Consider the following 13503-nt stretch of genomic DNA (forward strand, 5'->3'; position numbering starts at 1 on the left):
TCTTTCCGCCATGTTTGTTTGTGTTGGCTAGTGAAGCCAACACAGTGGTGTGACGTCACAGGAAAATGGACGGGTGTATATAACGATGGTTAAAATCAGGCACTTTGAAACTTTTTTTAGGGATATTGCGTGATGGGTAAAATTTTGAAAAAAAATTCGAAAAATATAATAAGCCGCTGGGAACTGATTTTTAATGGTTTTAACCCTTCTAAAATTGTGATAATGTTCCCCTTTAACAGCGGTTTTCCGAGGGAAAACGGTGAGTGGATTTCAGTGGAGTTGCATCATCTTGAAAAAACTGTGAACTTGCTGCTAAATGGAATCTTTAGTGGAGTGTATTTTGTACAGTATCGTATGATCTTCACATCTCTGAACATTTAAGCAGTGAAAGAAATCATGCCGAAGGTTCAGACATGTGACACACTTTTATTTCCCAATGTAAGCAAGTCTCTATTAAGCAAGCAAGGACAATAACAATAACAACATTTTTAAATAACATCACAAACTGGAGATTGAACGGCAATGCTTCTGCCATCTTCAAGTATCGACTTTTCTCACCTACTACCTCTGAGTCGTTCTCTGACCTCCTCTTCTTCTCTGTTTTCACTTAATAAGGAAACTGAAAGACAAAGAGAGGGTTGGTTACATGAGGACAAGTACAGCATCTTGTGTGAGATATTACTGACAAGGGTCGACGCCTGAAGACGCTGCTGAATACAGTAGGACCTCTAAAGTCAAAAGCCTCTCAAAGTTATACTTTCGGAAAAAGTTTCAAGCGTGTTGTGTTAGGAAGAATACACAGCAGACGTTACGCAACGTTGAGGCAAACTGTTGTTTCGGTTTTATGATTCACATCTTAATGAGAAAACAACCTTTTCACTTCCGATAATATTGGAGCCTTGAGTGGTGGTCGACCAATACTGACTCAATATATTGGAGTGTGGAATGTTCAAAAAGGTTTAATCAAGTGGAATGACTTAACCTTCCTCTTGTGTTAGCTTTCTGTCACCATCTCTTATGTTAACGGGTCGGTTTTGACCCATGTCTTAAATCAGCTGTAAAATACACTAAAAACAATTATCTATCATCCAATTTGTTTCTCATCTCTTGGTTACCTTGTTAGGCTTCCTTATCCATGAAAATATTGGTTTTAATATTTTTGGTGTGGGCCATTGGGCTTTTTATTTGTCAGTATACCCCTCGATAGTATACCCTGCGATGAGATGGCGACTTGTCCAGGGTGTACCCCGCCTTCCGCCCGATTGTAGCTGAGATAGGCTCCAGCGCCCCCCGCGACCCCAAAAGGGAAAAAGGGGTAGAAAATGGATGGAAGTATACCCCTCGATTTCAATAAAAAAAAACTGTAAAATGAATCTCAAGAGAATGGTATAAATAAATAAAAGGTTGTTGTGTTACCTGACTATAACTGAGGGGTATTAGAACACATCTCTTGAATAAATTTGTTTAATTTATTTTTTCATTTTAATAATTTTAACTAAAGTAACATCTATGGTGTTACGGGTCAATTTCGACCCATATATATTTACTTCAAGAAAGAGGCTAAAAAGTATTTTTTTTCAGCAACAGAACTTTAAGACAAACACAAAATGAAAAGCAGAACAAGTCATAACACAAAATATAGATTTGCAAGGTCAAACAAACAACAGCAAATCAAGTTAAGTTAAGTTAAAGTAGCAATGATTGTCACACACACACTAGGTGTGGTGAAATTTGTCCTCTGCATTTGACCCATCCCCTTGTTCACCTCCTGGGAGGTGAGGGGAGGAATCATTTTTGGTGATTTAACCCCCAATTTAACCCCCAGATCTACTCAGTGGCCTAGTGGTTAGAGTGTCTGCCCTGAGATGGGTAGGTTGTGAGTTCAAACCCCGGCCGAGTCATACCAAAGACTATAAAAATGGGAGCCATTACCTCCCTGCTTGGCACTCAGCATCAAGGCTTGGAATTGGGGGTTAAATCACCAAAAATGATTCCCGGCCGCGGCCACCGCTGCTGCCCACTGCTCCCCTCACCTCCCAGGGGGTGATCAAGGGTGATGGGTCAAATGCAGAGAATAATTTCGCCACACCTAGTGTGTGTGTGTGACAATCATTGCTACTTTAATTCCAAGCCTTGATGCTGAGTGCCAAGCAGAGAGGTAATGGGTCCCATTTTTTTAGTCTTTGGTATGACCTCCTCATCAGACTCATCAGATGTGTCTGTCTTCTGGATGATACTCCACATTGTCTTCCTCCTCAGAAATCTGTTCATCCGTATCGCTATGCTGCTCTGTGTCCTCTCCCTCATTTTCACCAAAAATATTATCCAGAATTTCTCTCACTGTAATTTTGTTTTTCATTTTTGCATGCTGCAAATTGGAGATGTGCACTGTGCAAGTCACCAAGTCTATACTGAATTGACATCACATGTCTGGACATGCCTGTCTTTGTTTGTTTTAGTACTGGATAACAAGGTAAAATGAGAATTCTCTAAAGCTCACATGATTGGGAGAGGAGCTGGCTGTCAGTGTGTTCAGTTTTGGCTCTAATTATTGCTTTATAATCTTATTTTTATAACTGGGTCGAAACTGACCCTAACATCACCAAGGTCATGATTTCAACCAGAGCATTTTATAATATACTGAAAAAAAATAAAAACATTTTATTTTGTTGAAATAGAGGTTCCTGACAAAGTCAAAAAGCCTTGATGCAAAAAAATAAATGTATGTGGTTCTTTTATGCATTTAAAAACTAAAACGGGTCGGTACCGACCATAACACAAGACGAAGGTTAAACAGAGAAAATGGAAGGTATGAAAAACACTAACTTTATAACAGAATAATGCTGTTGAAGTGGAGTGTTTATTTAGTGACACCTAGGGGTCATAACAATTCATTAAGTAAACTAATGACGCTGAATGATCCAGAGACGTTTGTTACTGGGTACTTTCCAATCATTTCTATTACTCTTATTTTTTTGTGATAGAGTGATAGGAGCATATACTTGTTGGTCACTAAAAACATTCATGAAGTTTGGTTCTTTTATGAATTTATTATGGGTCTACTGAAAATGTGACAAAATGTACTGGGTCGAAAGTATCCATACAGCAATGTTAATATTTGCTTACATATCCCTTGGCAAGTTTCACTGCAATAAGGCACTTTTGGTAGCCGTCCACAAGCTTCTGGTACATTTTTGACCACAATACCCAGCAATATGCTTAGAGAAGAAAAAGTAAGGAATTTAATCCCAGGAACACCATTCCTACCGTCAAGCATGGTGGTAATAGTCTTATGCTCTGGGCCTGTTTTGGTGCTTTACAGAGAGTAAATGGGACAATGAAAAAGGAGGATTACCTCCAAATTCTTCAGGACAACCTAAAATCATGAATTTGGAGGTTGGGTCTTGGGCGCAGTCGGGTGTTCCAACAGGACAATGACCCCAAATACACATCAAAAGTGGTAAAGGAATGGCTAAATCAGGCTAGAATTAAGGTTTTAGAATGCCCTTCCCAAAGTCCTGACTTAAACGTGTGGACAATGCTGAAGAAACAAGTCCATGTCAGAAAACCAACACGTTTAGCTGAACTGCACCAATTTTGTCAAGAGTGGTCAAAAAATTCAACCAGAAGCTTGCCAGAATCTTGTGGATGGCGACCAAAAGCACCTTATTGCAGTAAAACTTGCCAAGGGACATGTAAGCAAATATTAACATTGCTGTATGTATACTTTTGACCCAGCAGATTTGGTCACATTTTCAGTAGACCCATAATAAATTCATAAAAGAAGCAAACTTCATGAAGGTTTTTAGTGACCAACAAGTATGTGCTCCAATCACTCTATCACAGGGGTGTCAAACTCAAATACAGAGTGGGCCAAAATTTAAAACTGAACAAAGCCGCGGGCCAATGTTGAATAAATTAACCTTTTAATAGGGACCCAAACAAGATTTGCATTGAATATTGAACAAGCAAGGCTTATATAACTTTATAGTGACATGCAAAATCGAGTTCCAAATAATAATAATAATAATTGAAAAATATCAATGGCATATCAAATACAATTTAAATAAAAATTGAATGCCTCTTTTTGTATTTGCAGCCTTCTGAGGTAAATATCAACATTAACTTTTTCCACAGGCTAATAAATTTGAAAATAAAATAACAATGAATAAAACAACCATTCAGGACATTAAACTGCTCAGTTTGCAACACACTGATCTAATCTGATGTGCCCAACCAGATACCTGCCATCTTTTCTTGGATGCTAGTTCATTAATGTGCTAAATATTATAAACTTATCACTTTCCTCTGGCACTGTTCCCCTAGCATTCAAGAAAGCGGTTATTCATCCTCTGCTCAAAAGACCTAACCTCGATCCTGACCTCATGGTAAACTACCGACCGGTGTCCCACCTTCCCTTTATTTCGAAAATCCTCAAAAAAATTGTCGCACAGCAGCTAAATGAACACTTAGTGTCTAACAATCTCTGTGAACCTTTTCAATCCGGTTTCAGGGCAAATCACTCTACGGAGACAGCCCTCGCAAAAATGACTAATGATCTACTGCTAACGATGGATTCTGATGCGTCATCTATGTTGCTGCTTCTTGATCTTAGCGCTGCTTTCGATACCGTCGATCATAATATTTTATTAGAGCGTATCAAAACACGTATTGGTATGTCAGACTTAGCTTTGTCGTGGTTTAACTCTTATCTTACTGACAGGAAGCAATGCGTCTCCCATAATAATGTGACCTAGGACTATGTTAAGGTAACGTGCAGAGTTCCTCAGGGTTCGGTTCTTGGCCCTGCACTCTTTAGTATTTACATGCTGCCGCTAGGCGACATCATACGCAAATACGGTGTTAGCTTTCATTGTTATGCTGATGACACCCAACTCTACATGCCCCTAAAGCTGACCAACACGCCGGATTGTAGTCAGCTGGAGGCGTGTCTTAATGAAATTAAACAATGGATGTCCGCTAACTTCTTGCAACTCAACGCCAAGAAAACGGAAATGCTGATTATCGGTCCTGCTAAACACCGACATTTATTTAATAATACCACCTTAACATTTGACAACCAAACAATTACACAAGGCGAATCAGTAAAGAATCTGGGTATTATCTTCGACCCAACTCTCTCGTTTGAATCACACATTAAGAGTGTTACTAAAACGGCCTTCTTCCATCTCCGTAATATCGCTAAAATTCGTTCTATTTTATCCACTAGCGACGCTGAGATCATTATTCATGCGTTCGTTACGTCTCGTCTCGACTACTGTAACGTATTATTTTCGGGTCTCCCTATGTCTAGCATTAAAAAATTACAGTTGGTACAAAATGCGGCTGCTAGACTTTTGACAAGAACAAGAAAGTTTGATCATATTACGCCTATACTGGCTCACCTGCACTGGCTTCCTGTGCACTTAAGATGTGACTTTAAGGTTTTACTACTTACGTATAAAATACTACACGGTCTAGCTCCGTCCTATCTTGTCGATTGTATTGTACCATATGTCCCGGCAAGAAATCTGCGTTCAAAGAACTCCGGCTTATTAGTGATTCCCAGAGCCCAAAAAAAGTCTGCGGGCTATAGAGCGTTTTCTATTGGGGCTCCAGTACTATGGAATGCCCTCCCGGTAACAATTAGAGATGCTACCTCAGTAGAAGCATTTAAGTCCCATCTTAAAACTCATTTGTATACTCTAGCCTTTAAATAGCCCCCCTGTTAGACCAGTTGATCTGCCGTTTCTTTTCTTTTCTCCTCTGCTCCCCTTTTCCTTGAGGGGGGGGGGGGGCACAGGTCCGGTGGCCATGGATGAAGTGCTGGCTGTCCAGAGTCGGGACCCGGGGTGGATCGCTCGCCTGTGCATCGGCTGGGAACATCTCTACGCTGCTGACCCGTCTCCGCCCGGGATGGTGTCCTGCTGGCCCCACTATGGACTGGACTCTTACTATTATGTTGGATCCACTATGGACTGGACCCTCACAATATTATGTCAGACCCACTTGACATCCATTGCTTTCGGTCTCCCCTAGAGGGGGGGGGGGGTTACCCACATATGCGGTCCTCTCCAAGGTTTCTCATAGTCATTCACATCGACGTCCCACTGGGGTGAGTTTTCCTTGCCCGTATGTGGGCTTTGTACCGAGGATGTCATTGTGGCTTGTGCAGCCCTTTGAGACACTTGTGATTTAGGGCTATATAAATAAAGATTGATTGATTGATGATTGAATGTAGGGTCTCAGGCTTTGAGCTGAGGCAACCTTCATTATCAAACAAAGGTGTTCATCAGTCATTATATCTCGTCCACCCGGACCACATTCTTGGGGGCGTGCCTTAAATGCACTGCCTAAAACATACTCTACGAGCTATCATCACGTCCGCTTTTCATCCATTCTAACATCGTTCAGACCCAGTCACAAGATATGTGCGGCTTCTGTACGCACACACGAGTGAATGCAATGCATACTTCATCAACAGCAATGCAGGTTACACTGAGGGTGCCAGTATACATTTTTTTTAACACTGTTAGAAATATACGCCACACAGTGAATCCACACCAAACAAGAATGACAAACTCATTTCGGGAGAACATCAGCACCGTAACACAACATAAACACAACAGAACAAATACCCAGAATCCTTTGCACCAACCCCCCCCCCCCCCTACACACACACCTTGTAGCGTCCCGGAAGACTTAGTGCTGCAAAGGGTTCTGGGTATTTGTTCTGTTGTGTTTATGTTGTGTTGCGGTGCGGATGTTCTCCCGAAATGTGTTTGTCATTCTTGTTTGGTGTGGATTCACAGTGTGGCATATATTTCTAACAGTGTTAAAGTTGTAAACCTGTATCGCTGTTGATGAAGTATGCGTTGCATTCAATTGTGTGCGCGTGCAGAAGCCGCACATGTTATGTGACTGGGCCAGCACTCGTTGGATTGGCTGAAAAGTAGACTTGACGATTTTCGGGAGGGGTGCTGAAGTTTGGAAGACTCCCGAGAGGGTTGGCAAGTGTTACTGCGGCACCGCCGCAATATATAATCGACGGGCCAGCTTTAGTTTTAATTTGATATCGCCTCAAGGGCCAAGTGAAATTACACGGCGGGCCAGAGTTTGACACCCATGCTCTATCACAAAAAAATAAGAGTTGTAGAAATGATTGGAAACTCAAGACAGCCATGACATTATGTTATTTACAAGTGTATGTAAACTTTACTGTATACTCACATGACTTTTAAAAAAAGTCTAAACAAATATTATTTTCCATAACTTGTGCAAAGTTTGAAAATTGCATGACTTTCCTAAGTTTTTCCTGCTAGTAACTTATTTTTGCTTCCACTTGTGTGAACATTCCGAATGCATACTTGCCAACCTTGAGACCTCCGATTTCGGGAGGTGGGGGGTGGGGGCGTGGTCGGGGGTGGGGCAGGGCGTGGTTGGGGGCGTGATTAAGAGGGGAGGAGTATATTGAAAGCTAGAATTCACCAAGTCAAGTAATTTATACATATATATATATATATATATATATATATATATATATATATATATATATATATATCCTGAAAATATGCAAACAAAACTGTGTTTAGATAATTGATACTTCAAACTTGCATAAATAAATCTTAAGGAATATAACATAACTTGGCTTCTGAGAGCTTCAAAATGTAATGAATAAAATGCTAAAGTTGTTGATAAACAAGCAATTATTTTAATAATTAAATATGGTAATTTTAAATGAATTATTATGATAATTTAAAATTAATTATTTCAAATATGTTTATTTTAATGTATAATTCTAATGCCTGGATGTAATAAGGAGTCAGAAAAAATACAAATAAAAATATAATTAATTTGGATGTTTTTAGCAAAATATAGTAAAAATGTATTTAGTTTTTCTTTTTTTTAAATTAATAAATATATTTATTTTTAGGTAAGATAAACATAATAATACAATTTATCTCTAGTCTGGATGATTTAGTTCTTGTCACCCTGTTGTCCTCCCGTCGTGAAAAAAGGCTGTCCTCACTCAGGTCCGCATGGAGCTGGAGGGGGCGTGGCCTCCAGCTCCGGCTGAAAATCGGGAGATTTTCGGGAGAATATTTGTCCCGGGAGGTTTTCGGGAGAGGCGCTGAATTTCGGGAGTCTCCCGGAAAATTCGGGAGGGTTGGCAAGTATGCCGAATGTTGAATGTGATTTGCCTTTGTAACATTTGACCCATTCACTTCCATCATTACAATGGAAAACACTTTTCTGTTTTTCTATTTTTTTTTTCTTTTGAATCCAAACAAATTGTCCAAGAACAGAACGTCCTTAGATGTTCCACTATATTTTCTTCAAAGCTAACCATGTAGCAGATTTACCAAATGCACACTAACCATTGGTCCGTGATGGTAGTCACATCAAAGAAAAACATTTCCATCAAAGCATTTCTTTGAATGCTTTTTACCGCAAATTTAAAAAGGATTTGCTCCAATTATTCTTTTTTCGAATCAAAACTAACTTCCATCAGTGCATTTATCCCCATGGCAACAATCATTGCACTAAGGCTTTCAAGGCAACTAAAAGAGAGAAAGGTTGTTCCATTACTATACAGGATTGGAGCACACTTGCCTGTATATTATTTGTCTTGAAGTCATCATCAGCATCTTATGCTCGTCTCTATACTCCTTAAGCCTGAGCCCTTTTACGGATGCACCGTTTGTTCATACAGCGGTGACCTCTGCCGCAAATTGCTACTGCTATGGCTCAGTAAACTAAAACGCTTCCTCTTTTAATGTAGTCACTTATGTTCAAAAGTCTTTTGAGAAGAAACACTATGTGCACTGTGGTATGTCATAAACACTCATCAGAGCTGTTCTCGAGAGCAGTGTTTTTCAACCTTTTTTGAGCCAAGGTACATTTTTTTCACTGAAAAAATCCAGAGGCACACCAGCAGCAGAAATCATTACACAATTAAACTCAGTGGACAATAAAAAGTCGCTGTCGCAATTGTTGGATATGAATTTAAACCATAACCAACCATGCATCACTCTAGCTCTTGACTCAAAGTAGGTGTACTGTCACCACCTGTCACATCACCCACATTTGAGTTTTTTTGCTGTTTTCCCGTGTGTAGTTTCATGTCTTCCTTTGTGCGCTATTCCCCGCACCTGCTTTGTTTTAGCAATCAAGAATATTTAAAGGCCTACTGAAGCCCACTACTACCGACCACGCAGTCTGATAGTTCATATATCAATCATGAAATCTTAACATTGCAACACATGCCAATACGGCCGGGTTAGCTTACTAAAGTGCAATTTTAAATTTCGCGCGAAATATCGTCTCGGTATGATGACGTCAGCGTGTGACGTCACGGATTGTGGAGGACATTTTGGGACAGCATGGTGGCCAGCTATTAAGTCGTCTGTTTTCATCGCAAAATTCCACAGTAATCTGGACATCTGTGTTGGTGAATCTTTTGCAATTTGTTCAATGAACAATGGAGACGGCAAAGAAGAAAGCTGTAGGTGGGAAGCGGTGTATTGCGGCCGACTTCAGCAACGCAAACACGGCCGGTGTTTCATTGTTTACATTCCCGAAAGATGACAGTCAAGCTTTACCATTGGCCTGTGGAGAACTGGGACAACAGAGACTCTTACCAGGAGGACTTTGAGTTGGATACGCAGACGCGGTACCGTGAGTACGCATGCAGCTGCGGCTTCCAAACATCTGATCGCTTGCCCGTATGTGCGTGCCGCTATGTGCATGTCACGTACGTAACTTTGGGGAAATATATGGGCTGTATGAACTTTGGAGAGGTGAACGGTACTTTGGGCTGTGGGATTGAGTGTGTTGTGCAGGTGTTTAAGTTGTATTGGCGGGTTATATGGACGGGAGGGGGGAGGTGTTTGTTATGCGGGATTAATTTGTGGCATATTAAATATAAGCCTGGTTGTGTTGTGGCTAATAGAGTATATATATGTCTTGTGTTTATTTACTGTTTTAGTCATTCCCAGCTGAATATCAGGTCCCACCCGCCTCTCACAGCATCTTCCCTATCTGAATCGCTCCCACTGCCCTCTAGTCCTTCACTCTCACTTTCCTCATCCACAAATCTTTCATCCTCGCTCAAATTAATGGGGAAATCGTCGCTTTCTCGGTCCGAATCGCTCTCACTCCTGGTGGCCATGATTGAACAACAATGTGCAGATGTGAGGAGCTCCACAACCTGTGACGTCACGCTACTCGTCTGCTACTTCCGGTACAGGCAAGGGTTTTTTATCAGCGACCAAAAGTTGCAAACTTTATCGTCGATGTTCTCTACTAAATCCTTTCAGCAAAAATATGGCAATATCGCGAAATGATCAAGTATGACACATAGAATGGACCTGCTATCCCCGTTTAAATAAGAAAATCGCATTTCAGTAGGCCTTTAAGTTGTTGCTATATCTTTTTTTGTGTGGACATTGTTGTCATGGCATGTACGGATGTACTTTGTGGACGGCATCTCTGCTCCACACTCTGTAAGTTTTTGCTGTCGTCCAGCATTCTGTTTTTGTTTACTTTGTAGCCAGTTCAGTTTTAGTTTCGTTCTACATAGCCATCCCTAAGCTTTAATGCCTTTTCTTAGTGGCAATCACTTTTTGTTTATTTTTGGTTTAAGCATTAGATACCTTTTTAACTGCATGCTAACCCACTGTTGCTTGTGTTCCCGACATCTACAAAGCAATTAGCTACCGGCTGCCACCTACTGATATGGTATGGTATAACATGGGTTACTCTGCCGAGCCCTAGACAGCACAGACACTCAACAACGGGACATTATTTGCAGATTATAATTACTGGTTTGCAAACAATATTTTTAACCCAAACTGCATAATCTCCCACGGCACACCAGACTGTATCTCACGGCACACTAGCACAGTGGTTGGAAAACACTGCTCTAGAGAAAAGTCTAGAAATAAAGGATGTCCCAGAATTGAAGGATGTTTTGATGAAAAACAATTAACTGAAAGTAAGTTATGTATTATATATTTAAATTTTCACTAATTGCATGCTAGCCTAGCTGGATAAAATCCATTAAATAGTCTGGTTGCTATAGTTACCTGTAAGGGTATCCATGATACTTGGACCTAAAAATGGAAAGCAGGAAGCTGAAGAAAAACACAACCAGTCCAAGGCCGACCAAGCAGATAACTGTAAAGAAATGACACACAAACACACACACACACACACACACACACACACACACACGTTAATATTTGATTATTCTGTGAAGATTCCTGCGAATTGAAAAAGGCTTCAAACGCGAGCTGAACTGCACGTCAGAATGTTGCTTTCAAAAACCTCAAAACAATAAAAGGGCATAAATGTATTCAACATGTCTGGGTTACCTTAAAGTTTTTAAACTTGGGCTATCAGCAATTTTATTCTGCAGAAAATGAATAACATTCTCATTGATTTACTACAATATTATGTGAAAGCTACTTAAACTACTAAACTTTGTCATGTGTTTCTGTCGGCACTCTATAAATTACATAAATGTCAAAATATCCTCACTCACCAGCTAATCCTTTAACCCTTGTATTATGTTGAAAAAAAATGACATTGATTATGTTGCGGGTCATTTTGACCCGTACTGTGTAAATACACTCAAAACAGTCAAGAAACCAGGTTAAACCAATAACAACTTTATTTTAGGTTATATAAACATTTAGAAAAGTGACATACAAAACATTTTTAATTCCAACACTATATTTAAGAAATACTTTAACTTCAACTTTAACTTCATCCCAGCGAACTTCAACATTTTCAATGTTCTCCAAATTTTCTTCAACATTTTCAATGCTCTCCACATGATGGACAGAATGTTACTGTGTGCTTTCTGCAGATGTAATTCTTGCATTTCACACAAGAGGTACTTGTTTTACTGTCCTCTCGGGAGGGACATACCTGGCATCTTTTCCTTTTCTTTCCACTTGTGTCCACTGGATGTTGGTTGGGTGAGGTTGGGTTAGGTGACCTGAGTTTGACCTTTTCAATGACAGCTGCAACTGCTGGGGATCGAGCTGGCCTGGCTCGCGTCTGGATCTTGGGAGTGACAAGTGCTTTGCCGAGTTCTTCCAGGAAAAGCCGACGTCTGTACAATTTGCCGGCATTCCATTTCTGGTCGATTGCAGTCCACAGGACATAGGCATTGTAAGCAGACACGTCCACAATGTTGTAGAAAATCACCAAAGGCCAACGGGCTGTCTTGCGCTGGCAGCTGTATGTTGCTGTGACTTTGTCCAGATTGTCAACTCCTCCTTTGGTGGAGTTATAATCCAGGATCATTTGTGGCTTCATGTCTTCTCTTGTGCTCAGAGATGCATCTGTGTGCATTGTACTCATTACAAGAACATTCTTGTTTCTCTTTGGGCAGTATGAAACAACTGTTGCTTTCTCAGTGAAAGCAAATATTGAGGATAGCAGAGGTCTGCCCTGCATCTTCAGAATTTCGGTGGGAAGTTCTGCCTTATTTCTTCTGACTGTTCCCAACATGGTCAGCTTTCTCTTCTGAAGTTCATCTCTAAGGCGGTAGGATGTAAAGAAATTGTCACATGTGATGTTATGACCTTGTAGCCCTTCACTCATTTCCAGCACCACACGCATCCCCTGATTCTTCTCAGATGTTCCTCCAGGTAGCTTTCCAGTGTATACTTGCATATTCTATGCATAGCTGGATTTTGCATCACAGGCTGCCCATATTTTGATGCCATACTTGGCGGGCTTGTTGGGCATGTATTGTCGGAAAGGACAGCGCCCCCTGAATGGAACAAGGCGCTCATCTACAGTAACATGGGGACCAGGATTGTACAACAAAGGTACATTTTCAACCCATTTATCCCACACATCTCTGATCGCAGCTAGTTTGTCTCTTTCACGTCGACCAGCTCTAGTGTCGCGGTTGTCAAAGCGGATCACACGAGATATCATGTGGAATGTCTCCAGAGACATTGTTGCACGAAAGATTGGCCTTCCATTCTCTTCATTCCATAGAGTTGCAGTGGCTTCTCCCTTTGACCTGTACACTCCAGCTAATAACAGAACTCCAATGTAAGCATGCAAGTCAGTCTGATCCAGTGGCTTCTATTTCTGTTGAAACATACGTCTCCCCCCTCCAAGTTGGTCATTTCCAGTATAATCATCTCTATTGGTGGGGATATGAAGAGCTGAAATGCTGATTGAATCTCATCAACTCCTGTGACAGCAAATCTTGTAGGACCGGGAGTCATTTTGATCACATTGGAAGATGATAGTCTGCCTCGGCTTGGGTGTGGTGGTGTTGACCATTTTATATTACCGTCCTTAGATGCCTATGTCCCCTCTGTGGATGATGATTGCTGCATTCCTTGGTTTTCATCTGTTGGAGGAACAACGGCAGACTCGTCCTCTGAATCCTCCTCATCGTAGGAAAATTGACAATCTGGATCAGCACTAACATTGTCCTCTGTCTCTGAAAAATCCTCTGTTTCTGAAATC

At 40.8% G+C, this 13503-nt stretch overlaps 1 protein-coding gene across 1 annotated transcript in view; it reads right to left on the minus strand.

Annotated features, from left to right (window-relative positions):
• Positions 1-406: 406 nt before the first annotated feature.
• Positions 407-13503, minus strand: part of LOC133624368 (dolichyl-diphosphooligosaccharide--protein glycosyltransferase subunit TUSC3) — a 195162-nt gene continuing 182065 nt past the window's right edge. The window contains exons 9-10 of the mRNA XM_061987857.2: positions 11088-11178; positions 407-619 (exon numbers count right to left, since the gene is read on the minus strand). Coding sequence (XP_061843841.1) covers positions 604-619; positions 11088-11178 — 107 coding nt within the window. The 3' untranslated portion in view covers positions 407-603. The remainder of the gene's footprint in view (positions 620-11087; positions 11179-13503) is intronic.

The sequence above is a fragment of the Nerophis lumbriciformis genome, linkage group LG27 (assembly GCF_033978685.3).
Source record: "Nerophis lumbriciformis linkage group LG27, RoL_Nlum_v2.1, whole genome shotgun sequence".
In the NCBI taxonomy this organism is placed as follows: domain Eukaryota; kingdom Metazoa; phylum Chordata; class Actinopteri; order Syngnathiformes; family Syngnathidae; genus Nerophis; species Nerophis lumbriciformis.